General features: G+C 45.4%; 1 protein-coding gene across 1 annotated transcript in view; it reads right to left on the reverse strand.

Moving 5' to 3' along the window:
• Positions 1 to 30: 30 nt before the first annotated feature.
• LOC135196960 (lambda-crystallin homolog) overlaps positions 31 to 20,172 on the reverse strand; it is a 24,798-nt gene continuing 4,656 nt past the window's right edge. Inside the window, exons 2-3 of the mRNA XM_064223818.1 lie at positions 1,063 to 1,144; positions 31 to 162 (exon numbers count right to left, since the gene is read on the reverse strand). Of these exons, the coding sequence (XP_064079888.1) occupies positions 49 to 162; positions 1,063 to 1,144 (196 nt within the window). The 3' untranslated portion in view covers positions 31 to 48. The remainder of the gene's footprint in view (positions 163 to 1,062; positions 1,145 to 20,172) is intronic.

Genomic DNA, 20,172 nt, shown 5'->3' on the forward strand with positions numbered 1-20,172 from the left:
TAAATATTCTATATAGCAATAAATAAGGTAGTTTAACCAAACTGGTATCTACATACCTTTTATGCACTGGATCTGTTGATCAGCTGTTAATTTTCCACGAAGCAATCCTGATTCTTTCAGGGTCTTTAACTGTTTCTTGATATTGTCCAAAGCTGCAGAAATCTGAAGAGAAAATACCTTGCAAACAAACTTCATCCAAAAATACAAATTACAGTTACATTGTTTTTATACCAAAGTGACTGATTTGGAGGCACAAGACCAGTTTTGTCACTGTTAATGGTTATGTTTGAAGGAATGACTACAATAGCCTTTACCTACCTCCCTCTACCATGATAATAAACATCATGAACATTTTTAACAAAAGGGACTGTCCCTTAATGGGCTTATATTTAAATGATTTTTCTTAATTTTTCTGTCTTGAGCACTTTCTACCTGAATTTTCATCTGATCAGTTCCTTCAAGCCCCTTTTCCATAATTTCCTCAATTTCTCTACAAGTCTTCCTCCAACTACACTAACATATCTACTTTACTAACTGTTCTTCATCCCTTCTCATCAAGTATCCAAACCATCTCAATCTTTGGAGTCCAGGTCCATTTTCCAGCCACTGGACACCACCTCGCTCTGCCACTTCCACTGTTGCGACATGATTTTCCCTCTGCACTCTGGCCATAATTGTTAACATTATCATAGTCACCCTCTTTCAAAATCTCCTCATTACTTTGCTAGTGTCTGCTTCTGAGGCACAGGGTAGTGTGAGCCTTATTCACAATCACTCACTCCAACCAGGATGTTGCTACTTTTTTATCTGATCATCTGCTTGATACTACTTCAGAGTGCAGTGTGTCACCAAAGTAACATAAATCCCTTCAGCTCCTCTTCTATCTAGCCTTCTACCACAACATCATTCCCCATCTCTCTCTGTTCCTATTCATTTTTGGTACTCAAGATAGTGCTGGAATATCATTCCTCCTAAAAAATATAACATGGGTTTGACTTCATACAGTTGTGAATAGCTCCAATACCTTTTGGAAGGTTATGGATAAATACTGTAAGTACTTACTTGATCTTGGTTGGCATCGTATATGCGCACTTGGTATCCAACACTGGCAAACAGCATTGCCCAACTCTGTCCAATGAATCCACTGCCCAAAAACAAACAAAATAAATCAAAACATACAATCCAAAATAAACACATTATAGAAAATGACATGTTTATGAGAAAATTAGATCATATATAATACTTACCAAGTAATTACTTGGCTAACGATTATGCTCACGCAGCATCCTGAACTCAAAATTCACGGTAACACGGCTGTTGCCAACTACTACCCATCCAATGAACTGGTGGGCACTCCAGGTATAATGTTACCCCCCAGGCTCCCCAAAAACTCAACATCCTTACAAAGCGAAGAGACAGAAGAGAGTCTCTCTCTCCTATGCTGCTTCCCCCAATACCATGCTAGCCACTGCCAAAGGATGAGGGTACTGCAGTTTTCCAATACTGTTTCCTCTTCTTTCAAGTAAGATGTGAAAATTGTATTGCACCTGCAATAAGTTACGAAGAATAGCCGAGAGGGATAAATTATTTAAAGGTGAGAGATGTTTCCGTTGCTCTGACTTCATGAATTCAACTTTGATCAAGGGAAAGTGTTTTCCTAAATCCGGGAATGAGCTTCAGAGATCAGGTCTCTGATAAAGAATGAAAGGGCATTCTTAGAAATAGGGAGAGAAGGATTCTTGATAAAACACCAGAGGTTACAAGAAGGTCCTCTGATTTTCTTGGTCCTATGTAGATAGTACTTCAGGGCTCTAACAGGCCAAATAACCCTTTCTTCTTCGTCAGGACCCAGGATATTCAATAAATTCTAGATATGGAAGGAGCAAGACCATGGCTAGCCAAATAATCATTCTTAGCCAAGAACCCCCATGTGAAATGGCAGACTGCATCGTCTTGGGAGAAGCCTATTCTCTCGTTGATCGCATATATTTCACTTATGCGTTTAGCCATAGCCAGGGCTACTAGGAAAAGGGTCTTCCTAAAAGGTTCTTGAGAGAAGCAGAACTGAGAGACTCGAAAGGACGGCCCATAAGCCACTTGTAATGATAGCTATAAGAAATAATAGTAGATAGGGTAGCATAAAAACAAAGGAGAGAGAATAATCAAAGTACAGTAAAATAACAAGAAAGAGAAAGAGAGAGAGAATTGAGCTTCGGTGTGTGAGTCAGAATATGATCAACAAGTCTAGACTTAAGAAAACCTTAGTCACAGGAAGCTGGACCATAACACCATCGCAACTAAAATCTTAAGACCGTCATAAAAACTTTGACCTGTGACCTCGCACCAGACTTACTCAGCTCTATCGATAATGAAGCTCCACCACCAGGAGGAGGTATTAACATGTTAAATTATTGACTCCGCATGGAAGAGGAGGAATCAACATGTTAACCCCACCTAAAAGATGATGGGGAAAGATAAGGGAAAGACCGCTCCACAAATCCAGAATCCAGAATCCAGTTGGGCGGAGAACTAGAACCTAAACCACCTGAGGAGGTTGGGCCGAATTTGAACAGAGGGTGACTGAATTTCAGAACGCCAGAAGAAGAGAGAGGGGACTGGCAGCCGTCGTACAGTAAAGAAGCATGCACTATGCCGGTGGTCCAAACCAAATTCTCACTTTATAAATTTTGTAGTTGTGACTTGTATTCTTTGCAACAGTAAGAAAAAAAACTCTGCCGTTTGTCTCATTCAAACTTCTCCTGAGAGACTAAGACTATTAAGATTACTAATCCAGAACTAACATTAAGAAGAAGCATAAAATTAAACATAGAACCAGACACCAGAACAATCATCAAAAAGAAAGAAGCAGGTAAGAGAACATACATTAGAACACTCTACTTTAAAAAAAAAGAGTAAAACATAAAATGGTGCCAGCTATTGTGGAATCCAGGAGACGTAATGTGCAGTGAAGATAGTTAAAATAGACACATTTAGAGTTACAACAGTGACACCAATCGACAAACAGAACTTAGAATTAATAACAACGGTGAAGAATAATAGTGATCAATAAAATCCTGCTTGAAGACGTCAATGAAAAGTGCAATCATAAACCTTATACAACAGCATGAAAAGTTTTGTTTTTCCCCTCGAAGAAAAGAAACAACCAGATGTAGGCTGTTATGAAACGAAGGCATAATAAGTGCGCGAAGAAGACATAACATAATCGAGCCAGGAAACAGATTTCTATAAATACTAATCTGTTAAAAACGGACGAGTGCATTACAGAGGAACGAAAAACATTCCCGTTAAAGAATCAATGTTACTGAAGAATTTTCGACAAGGACGAATCTTTGCCGAACAACGAAACAAGAAAATGGCCTCAGTCAAGATTGATTTTGAAACACAACAGGCAAATCTGAGTGCCGACAACGAAGGAAATGATATTGGAATCAAAGGAAATAGAACGACAATAACATACACAAGTGTGCTGAAGCTTAATTCTCTCAACGTTACACAATCTTTTCTACAAGGATGAATCTTTGCCGAACAACGAAACGAGAAAACAGCGTCAGTCAAGATTGATTTTGAAATACAACAGGTGAATTTGAGTGCCGACAATGAAGGAAGTGATATCGGAATCAAAGCAAATAGAACGACAATAACATACGTATGTGTGCTGAAGCTGAATTTTTTTATTCTCTCTCTATAAAAGTGTGTGAAAAGATTGTGTATTCTTTCTCTTAGAAAATATAAAACTTTTTTTTAATTCTCTCTCAATAAGGGTATAAAGATTTAAAAAAAAAAATTTTTTTGGATGATTTGATAGCTAGGAAAATCATAGTAAGTATTTTTTTAACACTCGGTTGGTGATATATGATTTTGAATACTTATGTATTTGTTTCCCATTTATTTGAATAATTTCCTTTAACAGGTTGTGGAGTTTGAATTCAATTTAACAAATTTTTTTTGTTATATACTTTTATACCTTTGAATTAACAGAGCATGAGAATTTTTTTTAGGTACTGTTGTGCATAGTGAACCATACATATAATTTTTCTTTGTTTATTGTGTTGCGTATCACTTTGTTTGAATAATTGTAGTGATACTTTTGTGCCCAATTTCACATATGAATTTTTATGCTGTTGTGTAATGATGAGTAGCATATGTGAATAATTTTTTGGGGGAAATGCATAAAATCTTTTAATGAATTACTTGACACTGTTAGAGATCACTCATACAATTTAAGACCAACAACAGACAGACGCAGTAGAATCCCAGTTCCAATTTCACAAACTGTGGTGATTCAGGGAAATACTAATCCTAATAACACAAATAACAATAATCATAATAGGGCCAATAATACTAATAATATAATTTCTAATGGTATTAACAAGTTTCAAAACAGAAGAATGAATCAAGAGGCTGTAATAGCCACAAGCCATACGTTTCTGTGGATAAGTTGAAGCTTCCCATCCAGACAAAAGTAAACTACAAGCATATGAGTACCGTTAATCGTTGGTTAGCTGATGCTGACAGCTGAATATCTTCAGGGGGAATAACAGATGAAAAAGCTAAAATTAATGAAGCCTTGCTTCTCGTTATTTCAGAACACTGTGGTGCACATAAAACTGAATTCTGGTAGTTTCAGCAAATTAACTAAATATGATGAATTCAAAACAATTTGTTTTGATGCTCTGGGAACCCGCCCGTGAGTAAAGAGGATACCTTATATAATATTACTAAGTTCCTACAAATCCCCCCAATATGAATTCATGGCAGAGCTCTATGCAAAGGCTGAAAATGCCCATAGACAAAATAATAGAAGACTTGAAGTCAATAACATCACCATTGGGGATAAGACAGTTTGGTGATGATGAAAGGGAGTTAGATAATGTAAGATACGTCTTAAACTACTTGGCATATGGAACCATATATAACGCTCAAAGAGAAAATGAAAAGAAAGCCTTTCGAAAAATTAAAAATTGATCCCAAGAGTAATGGCCTTCAAACATTAAAAACAATGAAACAAGAAATACAGAAGGCAGAGATAGATTTTTCTAAGTTATTTGCAAGAGTAATAGAAAAACAAAATGAATGGAAAGGCAGAAATAATAACCATTCAAATGGAATTAATTACAATGCCAGACAAGCCAGGAATAGATGTACTCCTTTTAAAGGGAAATATGCCCAAAATCATAACAGAAAATGGAATCCTAACCAGAAAGGAAGACAGAATTATCCAAGAAATGGTCCCCCCATGACATATAAGCCTGGTCAATCTTCAAACACAAATAATTCAAGTCAAGGGAACTATTCAGCACGACCAAAGGCAGCATGCGAAAATTGAGGGTATACAAATCATTCCACTAATGAATGGAGAAAGCCTAGAAGCTGTGGAATTTGCAAGAAGATTGGGCATTTAACTAAAAGCTGTTGGTTCAATAATAAGGGAACCAATAAGGAAGTAATAGAAGTAAGTAACAGCCACCCAAATCCAAATAACTCTTCAAGCCAGTGACAATTAACCCCTTCACAGAAGAAAGAAAATAATTCCCTTCAAGATGATAGAAGAAAAAAAGAAGAAATAGCTAGTTAGTGTGGAAAATGTTATTGTTATAATACAATTAAGTTTGTTCATACTTACCTGGCAGATATATATATAGCTGTATTTTCTGACGTCCGACAGAATTTCAAAACTCGCGGCACACGTAGTGGGCGGCCAGGTGGTAGTACCCATTCCCGCCGCTGGGAGGCGGATATCAGGAACCATTCCCATTTTCTGTTCATATTTTATTCATGACCCTTGTCTCCTGAGGGGAGGAGGGTGGGCACTCTAATTATATATATCTGCCAGGTAAGTATGAACAAAATGATATTGTTAAACTACAATAAAGTTTTGTACATACTTACCTGGCAGATATATACTTAGCTTTAGTCTCCGACGTTCCGACAGAATTTCAAATCTCGCGGCACACGCGACAGGTAGGTCAGGTGGTCTACCTTACCCGCCGCTGGGTGGCGGGCGTATGAACCAATCCATCTCTCCAGCCAGATTTTTTTCTTTCACCTGTCTCCTGAGGGGAGGCTGGGTGGGCCATTAGACGTATATATCTGCCAGGTAAGTATGTACAAAACTTTATTGTAGTTTAACAATATCATTTTTGTACATGAACTTCCCTGCCAGATATATACTTAGCTGATTGGCACCCTTGGTGGAGGGTAAGAGACAGCTAAAGTAATAAGGAGAGATAAGAAACAACTGATGTTGTAGGATATAATTAACCCTTGGTTCTTACTGTTCAGGCAGAAGACTTCATTGAATACTGTCTCTGAGTCTGCGTTGCCTGGAGAGCTACAGCTAGGACGTGACCTGATGCTGAAAGACTCTCGGATCTACCACTGGGATATATGATCCCTTTGTGTGGTAGAATCCAAGTCGGATCCTGTTAAAGGGAGTTCGTCCCTATCTTAACAGGTCCTAACCACTACTACTGCAAGGAGCCACACTCATCAGACCACCTACCCAAACTACTAAAGGTTAGTATTACGACCTAAAGAGATGCCTTCATGCATCCTCTTTAAGGCAACCAACAACAACAAATACAAGGGGGAAAAATTTATACTACCTAAACAGGATGAGTTCCAGCTCCCTGCCCAGCACTGAATCCGCATACGTACGGGCCCAAGGCGAAGCATTTTTCGTAAGTGATTCTCACATCACGTAAGTATTGGTTCGCGAACACTGACTGACATCTCCAGAACGTTGTCTCCATCAGATTTCGCACGGACATATTCTTGTTGAAAGCAAGAGAAGTTGCTATGGCTCTTACTTCGTGTGCTTTCACTTTAAGAAGCCTAAGATGTTCTTCTCTGCAGGATCCGTGTGCTTCTTTGATGAGGCTTCTCAAGAAGAAGGACAATGCGTTCTTCGACAATGGACGAGTAGGCTCTTTTACTGAACACCACAGGACCTCTCGGTTGGCTTTCAGTTGCTCTTTCTTCTAAGGTAGTATTTCACCATTCTCACTGGGCAAAGAGTTCTCTCGGGTTCTTCTCCTACCAAAGAAGATAACCCACGAATCTCGAAGTTCTTGGGCCATGGACTTGATGGGTTCTCATTCTTTGCAAGAAAACCAGGAAGGAAAGAGCAAATGAGAGAGTCCTCCTTAAAACCCACATTACCATCAATCGCCTAAGGCTCACTCACTCTTCTGGCGGAAGCTAGAGCCATCAAAACAGAGTCTTCCTGTAAGGTCTCTGAATGAGGCTGAATTAGGGGGTTCAAACCTAGAGGACCAGAAGGAATTGAAGGACTACATCCAAATTCCAGCTAGGTGTCTTAGGAGACTGCATTTTCGTTGTATCAAAAAGACCTAATAAGGTCCTGTAGGTCCTTATCTTCCGATAAGTTGAGGCCCCTGTGCCTGAAGACATTCGCCAACATACTACGATAGCCTTTAATCGTCGAAACGACTAAGCACATTCTTGTCTTAAGAATAAAAGAAGTCTGCAATTTGATTCCACAGAGGTACTGGAAGAGGAAACGTTATTCCTCTTGCACCATCTTCTGAAGACATCCCACTTCGACTGGTACACTCGTAAGGTGGAAGACCTCCTCGCTCTAGCGATTGCCTTAGCAGCTGCTGACGAAAGCCTTTCGCTCTGACCAGTTTCTGGACAGTCTGAAGCCAGTCAGACTGAGAGCGGGGAGGTTTTTGTGGTACCTGTCGAAGTGGGGCTGTCTGAGTAGATCGCTCCTTAGAGGAAGCGATCTTGGAAAATCCACTAGCCATTCCAGCACCTCTGTGAACCAATCTTGTGCTGGCCAAAAGGGAGCTATCAAAGTCATCCTCGCGGAATCTGACTCTGCGAACTTTTTTAAAGTCAACCCAGAATCTTGAAGGGGGAAACGCGTATACATCGAGTCCTTTCCAATCGAGTAGGAGAGCGTCTATCCCTATTGCTCCTGGACCCGAGATGGTCGAGCAATACAGATCCAGTCTTTTGTTCTTTGAAGTTGCAAACAGGTCTAAGCGACGGCCTGGTCCCCACAACTTCCAAAGGCTCTGGCAAACATCTTGGTGCAGAGTCCACTCTGTGGGAAGGACCTGATCTTTCCTGCTGAGGAGATCTGCCCTTACATTCCTTTCTCTGTACGAATCTGTGAGAAGTTTTATCCCCCTTTCTTCTGTCCACAGAAGAAGATCTCTTGCTGTTTCGTACAGAGAGAAGGAATGCGTCCCCCCCTGTTTCCTGATGTATGCCAGAGCCGTGGTGTTGTCCGAGTTTATTTGCACAACTGCTCCTGTCACATCTGACTCGAACTCCTTCAGAGCAAGCCACACGGCTATTAGTTCTTTCCTGTTGATGTGCCAGGACGACTGGTCCCCACCCAGGTTCCTGACACCTCCTTGGTTCCCAGAGTCGCCCCCAAGCCTGTTTCCGACGCATCGGAGAACAACACCTAGGCTGGGGTTCTGGTGGATTGAAGAGGCAGTCCCTGCGAGAACTTGTTGGGGATCCGCCCACCATGCTAACTCCTTCTTGATTTGAAGAGAAATTGACAGGGAGAACTTCAAATCCTGAGAAGGACGACTCCAATTCTTCCGATGAAGAAAAGAATTGGATGATCGGTCTCAGGTGCAACCTTCCTAGGGAAACAAATTGCTCCAGTGAGGAGAGCGTCCCCAGCAGACTCATCCACTCCCTCACTGTGCATACTTCTTTCCCTAAGAAGGTTGTTACTTTTTCTTTTCGAGTCCCCGGGCTATCCTCTCCTGTGACGGAAAAGCCCGAAAACTCAGAGAGTTCATCTGGATCCCCAGATAAACGCACTCTTGAGCGGGAATCAGACTTGACTTCTGCAGATTGACCAGAAGTCCTAAGGAATAAGTCAAATCAGGGTTTTCTTCAAGTCCTTCAGACAAAGATCTCTGGAACTGGCCCTTATAAGCCAATCGTCGAGATAGAGCGAAATCCTCACCCCGTTCTAGGTGAAGCCATTGTGCCACATTCCTCATGATGGCCGTAAAGACTTGGGGGGCCGTGTGGAGAGGCCAAAACACAGGGCCCCCTGAATTGGAAGATTCTTCCCCCCATCATGAATCTTAGAAACTTCCTCGAGGAAGGATGGATTGGTACGTGGAAGTAAGACGTCCTGTAAGTCCAAGGGACACCATCCAGTCCCCTGGACGGAGTGCTGCTAACACAGAGGCAGTGGTCTCCATCTTGAACTTCTTCTTTTCGACGAAGAAGTTCAGGGCGCTTACATCCAACACCGGTCTCCATCCCCCTGAGGATTTCGGAACTAGGAACAGGCGGTTGTAAAAGCCTGCCGAAAGATGATCTGCCACTAGTTCGATCGCCTCCTTTTCCAGCATCTGATCTACCGCTAGTCGGAGGGCTTGATTCATGATGGGGTCCCTGTATCTGGCCGTCAACTCCCTCGGGGTATTCGTCAAGGAGGCCTCGAAGAGAACGGGATGAGATAGCCCTTCCTCAAAATTGACAGGGTCCAGGCATCTCTGCGTCTTTCTGGGCCCAGACTTCTGCAAACTGTAAAAGCCTGGCGCCTACAGTTGTCTGAAGGACTTGAGTCTTACTTGGGAGGTTTGATTGACTTCGTAAAAGTCCTCCCTCTTCTGTTTGGTTTCCGACCTCTGAACGAAGAGGATCTAGAGGTAGAAGCCCCTCGAAAGGGTTCCTGAGAGGTCGGCTTAGGTTTCTTTCGTCTTAGTCTGAAGGTAGGGCGCGGCTTCCTTGCAGACTGCGCTAGAAGGTCCTGCGTAGCTTTGGCAGAGAGAGCCTTCGAAATGTCTTGAACCAGGTGTTTAGGAAACAGCTGCGTAGAGAGAGGGGCAAAAAGCAAGACGATCTCTGAGCATGTGAGACAGACTTTGTTAAAAATGAGCAAAAATACTGATCTTTTCTTCAAGAACCCTGCTCCAAACAGTGAAGCTATTTCGCTGGCCCCATCCCTCACCGATTTATCCATACAGGATAAGACACAATTCAAATCCTCCGGAGAAAACGTGTCCGGTCCTTGAGTTTTCTTGGCTAGACTCCGAGGGACCAATCGAGAAAGTTGAAAACTTCCAAGACTCTAAAAATGCCTTTTTAGAATGTGATCTATTTCATTCATTGCCCTACGTAGTTTTGGCCGAATTCAAAGCTGATCTTCTAGTGGCGTCTACTAGTGCCGAAAAATCTGCGTCAGCTGAAGACGGAAGGCCCAGTCCCAAGGGTTCTCCTGTCCTCATACCAAAATCCTGTCCGTCCTGAAAGCTTCGACGGAGGGAAGGCAAACATAGTTTTCCCCGCTTCTTCTTTAGTACGCATCCATGAACCGAAACTCTTGAGCGCTTTCTTCATAGAAAGAGTCGGTTTCATTCTCACACACGAAGATCCTTTCGTTGCTTTCGCTGTGGAGAACAACGAGTGTGGAGAAGGAGGAGCAGTAGGGCTCAAAGACTCTCCGAACTCCTGAAGGAGAAGCTCTGTGAGCTTCTTGTACGAAGAAAACTGTTGCCGATGTATTAGGTTTCTTCCTCAGAGGCTTCCTGGTCTTTCTTGAAGAGGAGAACGGGGATGAGGATCCTTATGAGAATCCTTAGATGAGTTTCCTAGCTGGGGTACAGTGCAATGAAGGAGACAAACGTCTTGAATGAGGAGAAGATTCCAAAGTAGAGAGGCGTACAGGAGAACGACGAAGTCGTAAAAGAAGGACGCTTATCCGAAATTTCTTGTCTAAACTCGCCTTCCTTCCTAAATGCAGACAAACTCTTAACAGCAAAAGAGGAAGGACTCCTTTCCTAGAAAGACCACGTCTATCCCTAGGGGGGAAACTACGAGAGGGAGAGCGCCTACTAAAATCCTGGCGCCGATCGTGAGGAGCGGCTACCACGCCGAGCGCCTATCTGTCACAGGGCGCTTAGGGGGAATCCTGGCGCTACCAAGCGGCGACGTTGCTCAAAATAGGGTTGCTAAAAATATCCAGGAGCAGGGCGCTTGAGAGGCTCTTGATGCCTACGAAGCGGAGAGCGGCTGCTATGCTCCCGAGCGCTTAAACGGAACAGGGCGTTCGGCGAGATCTTGGTCCTTACCAAGGGGAGAACGTCTGTAAGGCTCCGAGCGCCTAACAGAAGCAGGGCGCTTGAGGCGTTCCTGACTTCTAGCAAGAGGAGACCGATCAGGAGTAGGGAGTCTCGAGAACGAAGAGCGCCTACTAGGAGAACGAAGCAACGAGGATCAAGGCGTCTTTCTCCAGGAGAACAGCTACTAAAAGAAGGACGCTTACCATGGAGCAGGGCTCCTACTAGACTCTTGATGTCTTACATGGGAGGAGCGAACTCCATGCGATGAGCGCCTACCAGTCACGTTTATCCGACGCCCGACGACAGTAGTCGGAAGGAGAAGTGCGCCTACTTTCAGAAGGGCAATCCCTAGGTTCTCTGAGAAGGCGAGGAGAAGAAAGATGAGACGGAGACGACGAAATAAGTCTTCTATGACCTGAGCGACTCTCTCTTCTTCCGCCCGAACTCTAGAAGAAGGAGAAACAGAAGGGGCTGAGCGTCTACCCGAGGTCAGGAATCCGATCTGGGGAAATATCTTCATAGTCCAAGGAGCGCCTATCCTCGAATGTCGTCTCCGACAACCTCCCCGAGCGGGAGTGGTGTTCCTCTCGTGAAATGTTACGATGTGTAGAAGTATCCTCAAAATAAGAAGGAGATCGCCGATTACAAGGAGAGCGCTCTTCCGACGAAACGCGCCTCGATCTCTTGATAGGGAGAGACAAATCCTTCCTTCTACGCGATCTCGATGCCAAGGAGTCCGCCAAGGCTGTGATCTGAGCTTGTAGGCCCGCTAGCACTCGAGAAGGAGAGTCCCCAGGATCTTCTTCCGAAGCAAGCTCAGCGCGAGGAGCGGGAGAAGGAGGGCGATCACTGGCTCTCCTATGCTTCTTTGCTTGCAAGGAAGCTACATCAGAAAAGTCTTCTGTGTTGGACGCTAACGTACTGAAGGGAGCCTCCGCAGCCCTCTTCAACGGGCGTGACGCCTCCTTAGAGCTCCAACACGCTTCGGCGAAGGAGAAGAGGATGACGAAAAACACTGACGAAGAATATTCTTCTTCTTACGATCCAAGGCGGCCTGGGAGCGAACTTCAGGATCTGCCGAGGGGACGCCTGACTGGTGGGGCTCTCCCTAGCCCTCCTGCGGCTTTCGACTTTCCTCCTCCACTGGAACTGGGAGTCTGGAAGAGGTCTAGGCCTGGAGGCACTAAGGAGCCAGTCAGACGCACCCTCCACATCACTGGGTACACTGCACTTATCATCACTGGGACACTCTTACCTTGATCAGATAAAAAAAAACGAAGATTCTTGTCTTCTTTAGAACACAAGGAACAAGCTTTTGAGGCCGCCGCCTCCGAAGACGAATCTACAGCTTCGGTGCGGGGAGCAGGAGCTGAGACCTGGGAGGAAGGTTTCTAAAACTACATTAATGTAGTTTCATTCTCACTCATTCTCGACCTGCTCGAACTCCTTGAAGAAGCTTTACGTACCCTATCCCTTTCAAGTTTCCTAATATAAGAGAAAGAGCCTTATATTCATCTTCGTTCAAACCTCACACTCTTGACACGGGTTACTAACTTAGGAACATTCATTCCCCCTACATTTAACACAGAAAGTGTGAGGGTCAACCGCAGCTTTCGGTAACCTCACCTTACATCCATCGGTCAAACATACTCTAAACAAAACCGAGTTTTGGAAACAGAATCAAAATCAGACATTCTACAGGAAAATCCAGCGCAAAGTCAATAACGGTCCACAATCCAGCGTATGCCAAGCCAAACTAGAGCGAATACGTCACCAAATGTCCAAATCAATCTCCAGGCAAGCGACGAAATGAAGAATATATCGGAATGAAACGACAACAGTTGTTATCGCTTCAGCGACAGAAAAAAATCTGGCTGGAGAGATGGATTGGTTCATACGCCCGCCACCCAGCGGCGGGTAACGTAGACCACCTGACCTACCTGTCGCGTGTGCCGCGAGATTTGAAATTCTGTCGGAACGTCGGAGACTAAAGCTAAGTATATATCTGGCAGGGAAGTTCATGTACAAAACTTAATTGTATTATAACAATAACATTTTGTTCATGAAACTTACCTGTCAGATATATATATAGCTGAATCCCACCTTCGGATGGTGGGTAGAGACAGAATAGGATTTTTAGGAAACTTAAATTAAGTAAAAGATTTACTTCTTGGTTCCTTACCTGATAGCAAAGTAGACTCTGTGATTACTGTCACTTAAGCCTGCTTCTGCTTTTATCAGAGTTGCCAGCCAGGTGTGGACCTGTAGTGCTGGTGCACTGGATGCTCTGTCAACGGGGACGTGACCTCAATGTGACAAGACCATCTAGCCAAACATATGGCAGTAACACAGCAACCGACCACCACCTGACCAACTAACCAAAAAACCCCTGACAGTTAAACTAAAGAATGGGAGATTTCCATAGAAGATTCTCACCATCAACCCAAAAACCACAATAAAAAACTAACCTAAACTAAGCTAAGGGATAAGGGAGAGAGCTACCTTCAGCCCCCAACAAAACTGTGTCTGCCGAAATGTAAGGCCCCAAAGAACTACAGTCTCGTAAATCGTTCTCACATCCCGGAGGAATGTGAGGCGAATACGGAATTGCTCCTCCAAAAGGTGCTATCAAGGATATCTTTGATAGACATATTCCTTTGGAAGGCAGAGAAGTATTCTACGGCTCTGACTTCGTGAGCTTTTCACTTTAAAGAGGCTCAAATATTTCAGTTCTTCTGGCAAAGATGAATGAGCCTCTTTAATGACGTCCCTCAAGAAGAAAGCCACAGCTTCTTCGACAACGGCAAATCTGGTCTCTCACCGAGCACCAGAGATTACCTAAGGGACCTCTTATCTCTTTAGTTCTATTAACATAGAACTTGAGAGCCCTGACAGGGCACAGGGCTCTCTCTGGTTCTTGACCCACGAGACCCGACATACCTTTGATTTCAAAGCTCCTCGGCAAGGATTAGACGGGTTCTCGTTTTTTGCCAAGAAAGACTGGCTCAACGAGCAGACAGCGTTGTCCCCTTGAAGCCCACTAGGCTACTGAACGCTTGGATTTCACTAACTCTCTTCGCCGTCGCCAGAGAAGCTAGGAAAAGCGCTTTCCTCGTCAAGTCCCTTAGAGAAGCTTCATGGAGAGGCTCAAAGGGACTTAGCATTAGATGTTTCAAAACCACATCGAGATTCCATGAGGGTGGTCTTGCCTGTGGAATCTTGGAAGTTTCGAACGACCTTAAGAGATCGTGTAGATCCTTATTGTCGGAGAGGTCCAGTCCTCTGTGGCGAAAAACGGCAGACAACATACTCCTATAACCTTTAATTGTAGGAACTGCCAATTTCAGCACATTTCTTAAATAGAGTAAGAAATCTGCTATCTGGTTCACAGAGGTCGTGGAAGAGGAAATTCCTTCCTTTTTGCACCATGCCCTGAAGGAGGCCCACTTAGACTGGTAGACAGCTCTTGAAGAGGCTCTTCGAGCATTAGCGATTGCTCTCGCAGCTGCCTTTGAAAAGCCTCTCGCTCTGGCCAACTTTTCGATAGTCTGAACGGAGTCAGAGCCAGAGCGGAGAGGTTTTGGTGATACCTTTTGAAGTGAGGCTGTCTGAGTAGATCTCTCCTCCAGGGCAACGTTCTTGGGAAGTCCACAAGGAAAGTCATGACCTCTGTGACAGTTTGTCTTCGAAGAACTGCAGCGACAGGAATATCGCTGCCAGTTCCTTTACATTGATGTGCCAGGCTACCTGTTCCCCTCTCCAGGAGCCTGACACTTCCTCCCCCCCTAGTGTTGCTCCCCAACCGGAAATGGAAGCGTCTGAGAACAACACTAGGTCGGGGCTCAGAAGATTTAGGGAGAAGCCCTCTCGCAACTTCTGAGGGTCGAGCCACCATCTTAAGTGGTCTTTTACTTTGTTTGAGATCCTTAGGATCGCATTCAGGTCCTCCTTCGACTTCCATTCTTCCGCAAGGAAAAATTGAAGAGGCCTGAGGTGCAGTCTTCCCAGCGAGACAAACTTTTCCAGCGAGGAAATGGTGCCCAGCAGACTCATCCACTCCCTCGCCGAACAAGCTTCTCTCCCTAGGAAGGCTGCGACTTTCTCTAAACCCAGCCGCTGACGTTCCTGGGATGGAAACGCCCGAAAAGCCACTGAATCCATCTGAATCCCCAGATACACGATGGACTGTGTCGGGGTCAGATGCGACTTTTCGGAGTTGACCAAAAGACCCAGAGATTTTGCTAGGGCTAACGTCAACTGAAGGTCCTTCAGACATTTTCGTCTCGACGACGCTCTGATCAGCCAATCGTCGAGGTAGAGGGATATCCTGATCCCTGAAGAATGGAGCCACTTCGCTACATTCCTCATTATCATTGTAAAAACCATCGGGGCCGTGCTGAGACCGAAACAAAGGGCTCTGAATTGCCAAACCCTGTTGTCTAAGACGAATCTCAGGTACTTCCTTGAAAGAGGGTGGACGGGGACGTGAAAGTACGCGTCCTGTAGGTCCAGAGACACCATCCAGTCGCCAGGTCTCAAGGCTCCTAGCACCGACTGAGGCGTCTCCATTTTGAACTTGATCTTCTCCACAAAAAGATTGAGCCTGCTCACATCCAGGACTGGGCACCAACCCGACGACTGCTTCGGTACCAGGAAAATCCTGTTGTAGAAGCCCGGTGACCCCAGGTCCAAGACTTGCTCCACCGCTCTTTTTTCGACCATCTGGTCTAAAAGATCGAAAAGGATACTTTTCTTCTCTCCCTGATAAGACGGAGAGAGGTCTCTGGGAGTTGATGTTAAAGGAGGAGGATGTAAAAAGGGGATCTTGTTAACCCCTGCTCTTTACGATCTTGAGAGTCCAAGGATCCGCCCCTCTCTGCCTCCATGCCTCCGCAAAGAACTTCAGCCTGGCCCCGACTGGCGTCTGAGGACAAGAAATCTTCATTTGGTGGATTTCGGTTTAAATGAAGCTCTTCCTCTCGAAAAACCTCTCCCTCGAGGAGCTGCTCTCGAGGGGGGTGCCCCGCGAAAGGGTTTGACTTTCTTCGGGGGTTTACCGAATGAAGATGTGGAAGGAACTGCTGGGCGTCTTGAAGACTGTACCAAGAGGTCCTGGGTCGCCTTCTCCTGCAAACTCGTTGCAAGATCCTTTACCATAGCCTGGGGGAAGAGATGGTCCGAAAGAGGCGCAAAGAGCAATTCCGTTTCTGAGCGGGAGAAACCGACTTCGCGGTAAAATTACATAAAAGAGCTCTTTTCTTTAGGAAAGCCGTTCCAAAATGAGAAACTAGCTCTTCCGAACCATCCCTGACGGCCTTGTCCATACACGACAACACGCTGGACAGCTCCCCCAGACTGAGAGAATCAGGACTTCTAGACTGAAGGTCCAAAACTCCCAAGCACCAGTCTAAGAAATTAAAGACACTCAAAGTGCGCAGCAGTCCCTTCAAGTGGTGGTCCGTCTCCACAGGAGTCCAGGACACCTTAGCAGACGATAAGAGGGACCTCCTCTGAGCGTCCACTAAACTGGAGAAGTCCCCAAGAGCGGACGAAGGAACCTTTACTCCCACATCCTCCTTGGTTTTCATACCAAATTCCTCCTTTCCCGGAGAGTCTAGAGGGAGGAGGGCGAAAAGTGGTCTTGCCCTGGTCCTTCCTTCGAGACATAAAATCTTGTAGCTTCTTGAAAGCCCTCTTGGTCGAAAGCGACGTCTTCATTTCGACGAACTCAGGGGTCTTAAACAGATTAGAAGACGAAAGTTGAGAGGGAGGAGACCTAGGGGCTGCCGGCTGAAACTTATCCCCGAAGGATGAACGTAACAGCCGCACAAGAACCTTATAGTCCGAGACAGCTGAAGCTACAGGAGGTTCTTCTTCGACTGAACTCCCTGGACTACTAAGTTCCCCTTCCTCCCTAAGAGGAACTGGAGAACGTCCATCCGGAGAGGGCGTACGTCCAGCAGTCTCAGGCCTGAACAAAGACTTCCATTGATTGGAAGTCCCCGCTTCAGGTACGGAATCGCCCTTACGACGATCCTTTGAAGGACGGACATCCTGCGAACGTAGCGCGTCCTTTGAAGCAACGGGAACTGTCTTACCAGACACGTCCCTACGAGAGGAAGCGCGAGCTTACTGACGAGAGGCGCCAAAAGCGTCCTGCTTAGCCAAGCAAGCGTCCTGCTGAGCGTCCTCAAAAGCGTCCTGCCCCGTCCGAAAAGCGTCCTGCTTCGAACGACGAGCGTCCTGCCGAGCGTCCTCAAAAGCGTCCTGCCGAGAGCGCAAAGCGTCCTGCTTCGAACGGCGAGCGTCCTGCCGAGCGTCCTCAAAAGCGCCCTGCCGAGAGCGCAAAGCGTCCTGCTTCGAACGACGAGCGTCCTCCACAGCGTGAGCGAAAGATCTACTCGGAGAACGAGAACAGTGACGATCCGGAGGTGGAGAGAGAGACGAACGAGACGAGAGAGAATGAGACTGCTTCGTCCTCTTGACGGGCAGCCTAACGTCCTTTCTCCGCTTAGGCTCGACTGCTGCTGGGCGAGTCCTTTGAGCCATGAGAGACGTAATCTGGTCCTGAAGGGACACAAGGATATCCTTTGTAGGTGACGAAGGAGCAGAAGAAGGGGCAGGACTGACCCTGCGAGAAGGCGAGGGGCGAGGGGACGCCTCCTTCCTTCTAGCAGGTACAGCTACCTGCATCTCAGGTGAACACGCCTGTGCGCGGAAACCAACGTCCTCGTCGGTTGAGACTACCTCTCTTCTGAGGAGGAAACGGAGTCATACGCGTCCTTCTGACGAAAAGTGGGACGAATTAGGACGGGAAGCGTCCTCAAAACGAAAAGTCCTTTTCAACGGACGCGAGTCTCTCCGAGCGCTCCACCCCTTGCGCGGGGAGGACGCTTCGGAGGACGAAAAGCAATCCTTCAGGACGCGCGCTCGTGCGCGCTCCTTGGCAGCCTGGGACTTAGCAACAAGGCCTGCCGAAGGGACGCCAGATCGGTGGGGAGCCCCCGTAACCCTCTTGCGGCTTTCGACATACCCACTCCCTGAGTCCTGGGAGTCTGATAGAGGTCTAGGCCTAGAGGCATTATGGGGCCGATCTGACGCCCCCTCCACAACACTAGGGGCACTATCACAAACTTTCACAGGGCCAGTTTCTAAGGCCAACACTTTCGATTCAAGAGCGCGAATAGACTCAAGAATCAGAGAAAGGGTGTTACCTTCTCCAGACACAGCACTAGGGCCCGAAGGCAACAAAACAGGATTAGGTTGAACAAAATCTACCGGTGTTAGAGGAGGAGAAATGTTACATTCCTTACCTTTTGTAGAACTGCTCTTGGAGGAAGACCTCCTGACTCTATTGCGCTCCAATTTACGTCGATAGGTCTCATACATCTTCCATTTATCATCTGACAAATCCTGCATTCATTTGCACCGATCATCAACCAAGCAAACATGCCCCCTGCATTCCATACAAACTGTGTGAGGATCAACTGAAGGTTTAAGAAGCCTCACCTTACATTCACTCCTCACACACACTCTGAAACTCCCAGTACTTGATCCCGACATCATGTACACAGAAAAGCCAATCCAAAATAAAAAACCAATCCACTATTACGCGTGCCAATCCAACAATCCAGAAGTCTATACCAAAAGTCAATCCAGATAATTTAAAGCGAGATAAATCAAAAATCCTAGACGGAGGTACTGCAAACAGTTGTTTCCAGCACCGGCGACAGAAAAAAATATGAACAGAAAATGGGAATGGTTCCTGATATCCGCCTCCCAGCGGCGGGAATGGGTACTACCACCTGGCCGCCCACTACGTGTGCCGCGAGTTTTGAAATTCTGTCGGACGTCAGAAAATACAGCTATATATATATCTGACAGGTAAGTTTCATGAACAAAATGAAAGTTCATCCAATTTTTCTACATAAATAGCAAAGAAGGAGTATCCTCCATGAAAGAAGAAGAAATAAACAGAAAGTTTTTGCCTATTGTGAAGATTCCAATAAGAAGACTGGTTACCTCTACAGGCCCAAGGAAGTTTGGGACTTTCCCCGCCCGAAGAGGAAGGTCCCATCTGACCCGTGGGTTGGGATGCAGTACCATGTGAGGACCTGGAGGTCCTATACATTGCCTGGTGAACAAGCTTGTCGTTGTTGTCGACTCGAAGCCTGTTCACTAAGGCCTCCACCTCACATCTGGCAAAGAAAGGATCCCAATACCAGTGTTCTTAATAGCCTACCTCCAACCAGCATCAGTCTCTTAAACACTCCGTTGTCCTCCTTGGGTGTACAAACACTCATAGGGTAAGCAATCTTGTCCACCGTAAAGGACCAAAGATCAATCCAAGAGACTACCTGAAATGCTGCCATGGCAGTCAGTTTCAGTGCCACTGCCTCAAACTGACAGACCAGGACAGACAGGTTAAGTCCTGGTCAACCTGCTTGGTAGGCAATGGGCTTTCTGAGAGAATGTAATACAGGGCAGCAAGTAAATGGCATTAGTACTAGTTTGAAAGTGAATGACAAGTCAGGCCGAGCACAGAGATGTCTCCACGTGACAGCAGCCTGAAGCAAAGTACAGTGAAACCCCCATTTTTGCGCACTCCAGATTTGTGGACTCACATATTTGCAGATGTCTCTCTGGAACATATACCCAATTATTCACGGAAAATTCACCTCTTCAAGGTATTTTTCAATCAGAAATATCCACAAATTCCTGTTTTTTTTTTTTTATCAATTTCATCATAAAATGAACCTTTGTGATAAAACTATTAAAACACCAAGTATAAACATTTATAGGGAGTATTTCCTGAGTTTCAACTGACAAAATAGGCCGTTTTAAACATTTTTACAGGAATTTAAACTATTCACGGATTCTAGCTATTCGCGTGGGGGGGTGTCTGGTACACATCCCCCACAAATACAGGGGGAAAACTGTAGAGTGCTAAACAATGGGTGGGTGGGCTTCCCCCTATTCATCGGTAGTTTTAATGACCTAGTATCTGAAAGTTAAATGGCCATTCCAGCTTGTGTTCACAAGCTAAACCCCCACATAAAGAACAAAGGTTTGTAATTGT

Source organism: Macrobrachium nipponense, chromosome 18 (assembly GCF_015104395.2).
Source record: "Macrobrachium nipponense isolate FS-2020 chromosome 18, ASM1510439v2, whole genome shotgun sequence".
In the NCBI taxonomy this organism is placed as follows: Eukaryota; Metazoa; Arthropoda; class Malacostraca; order Decapoda; family Palaemonidae; genus Macrobrachium; species Macrobrachium nipponense.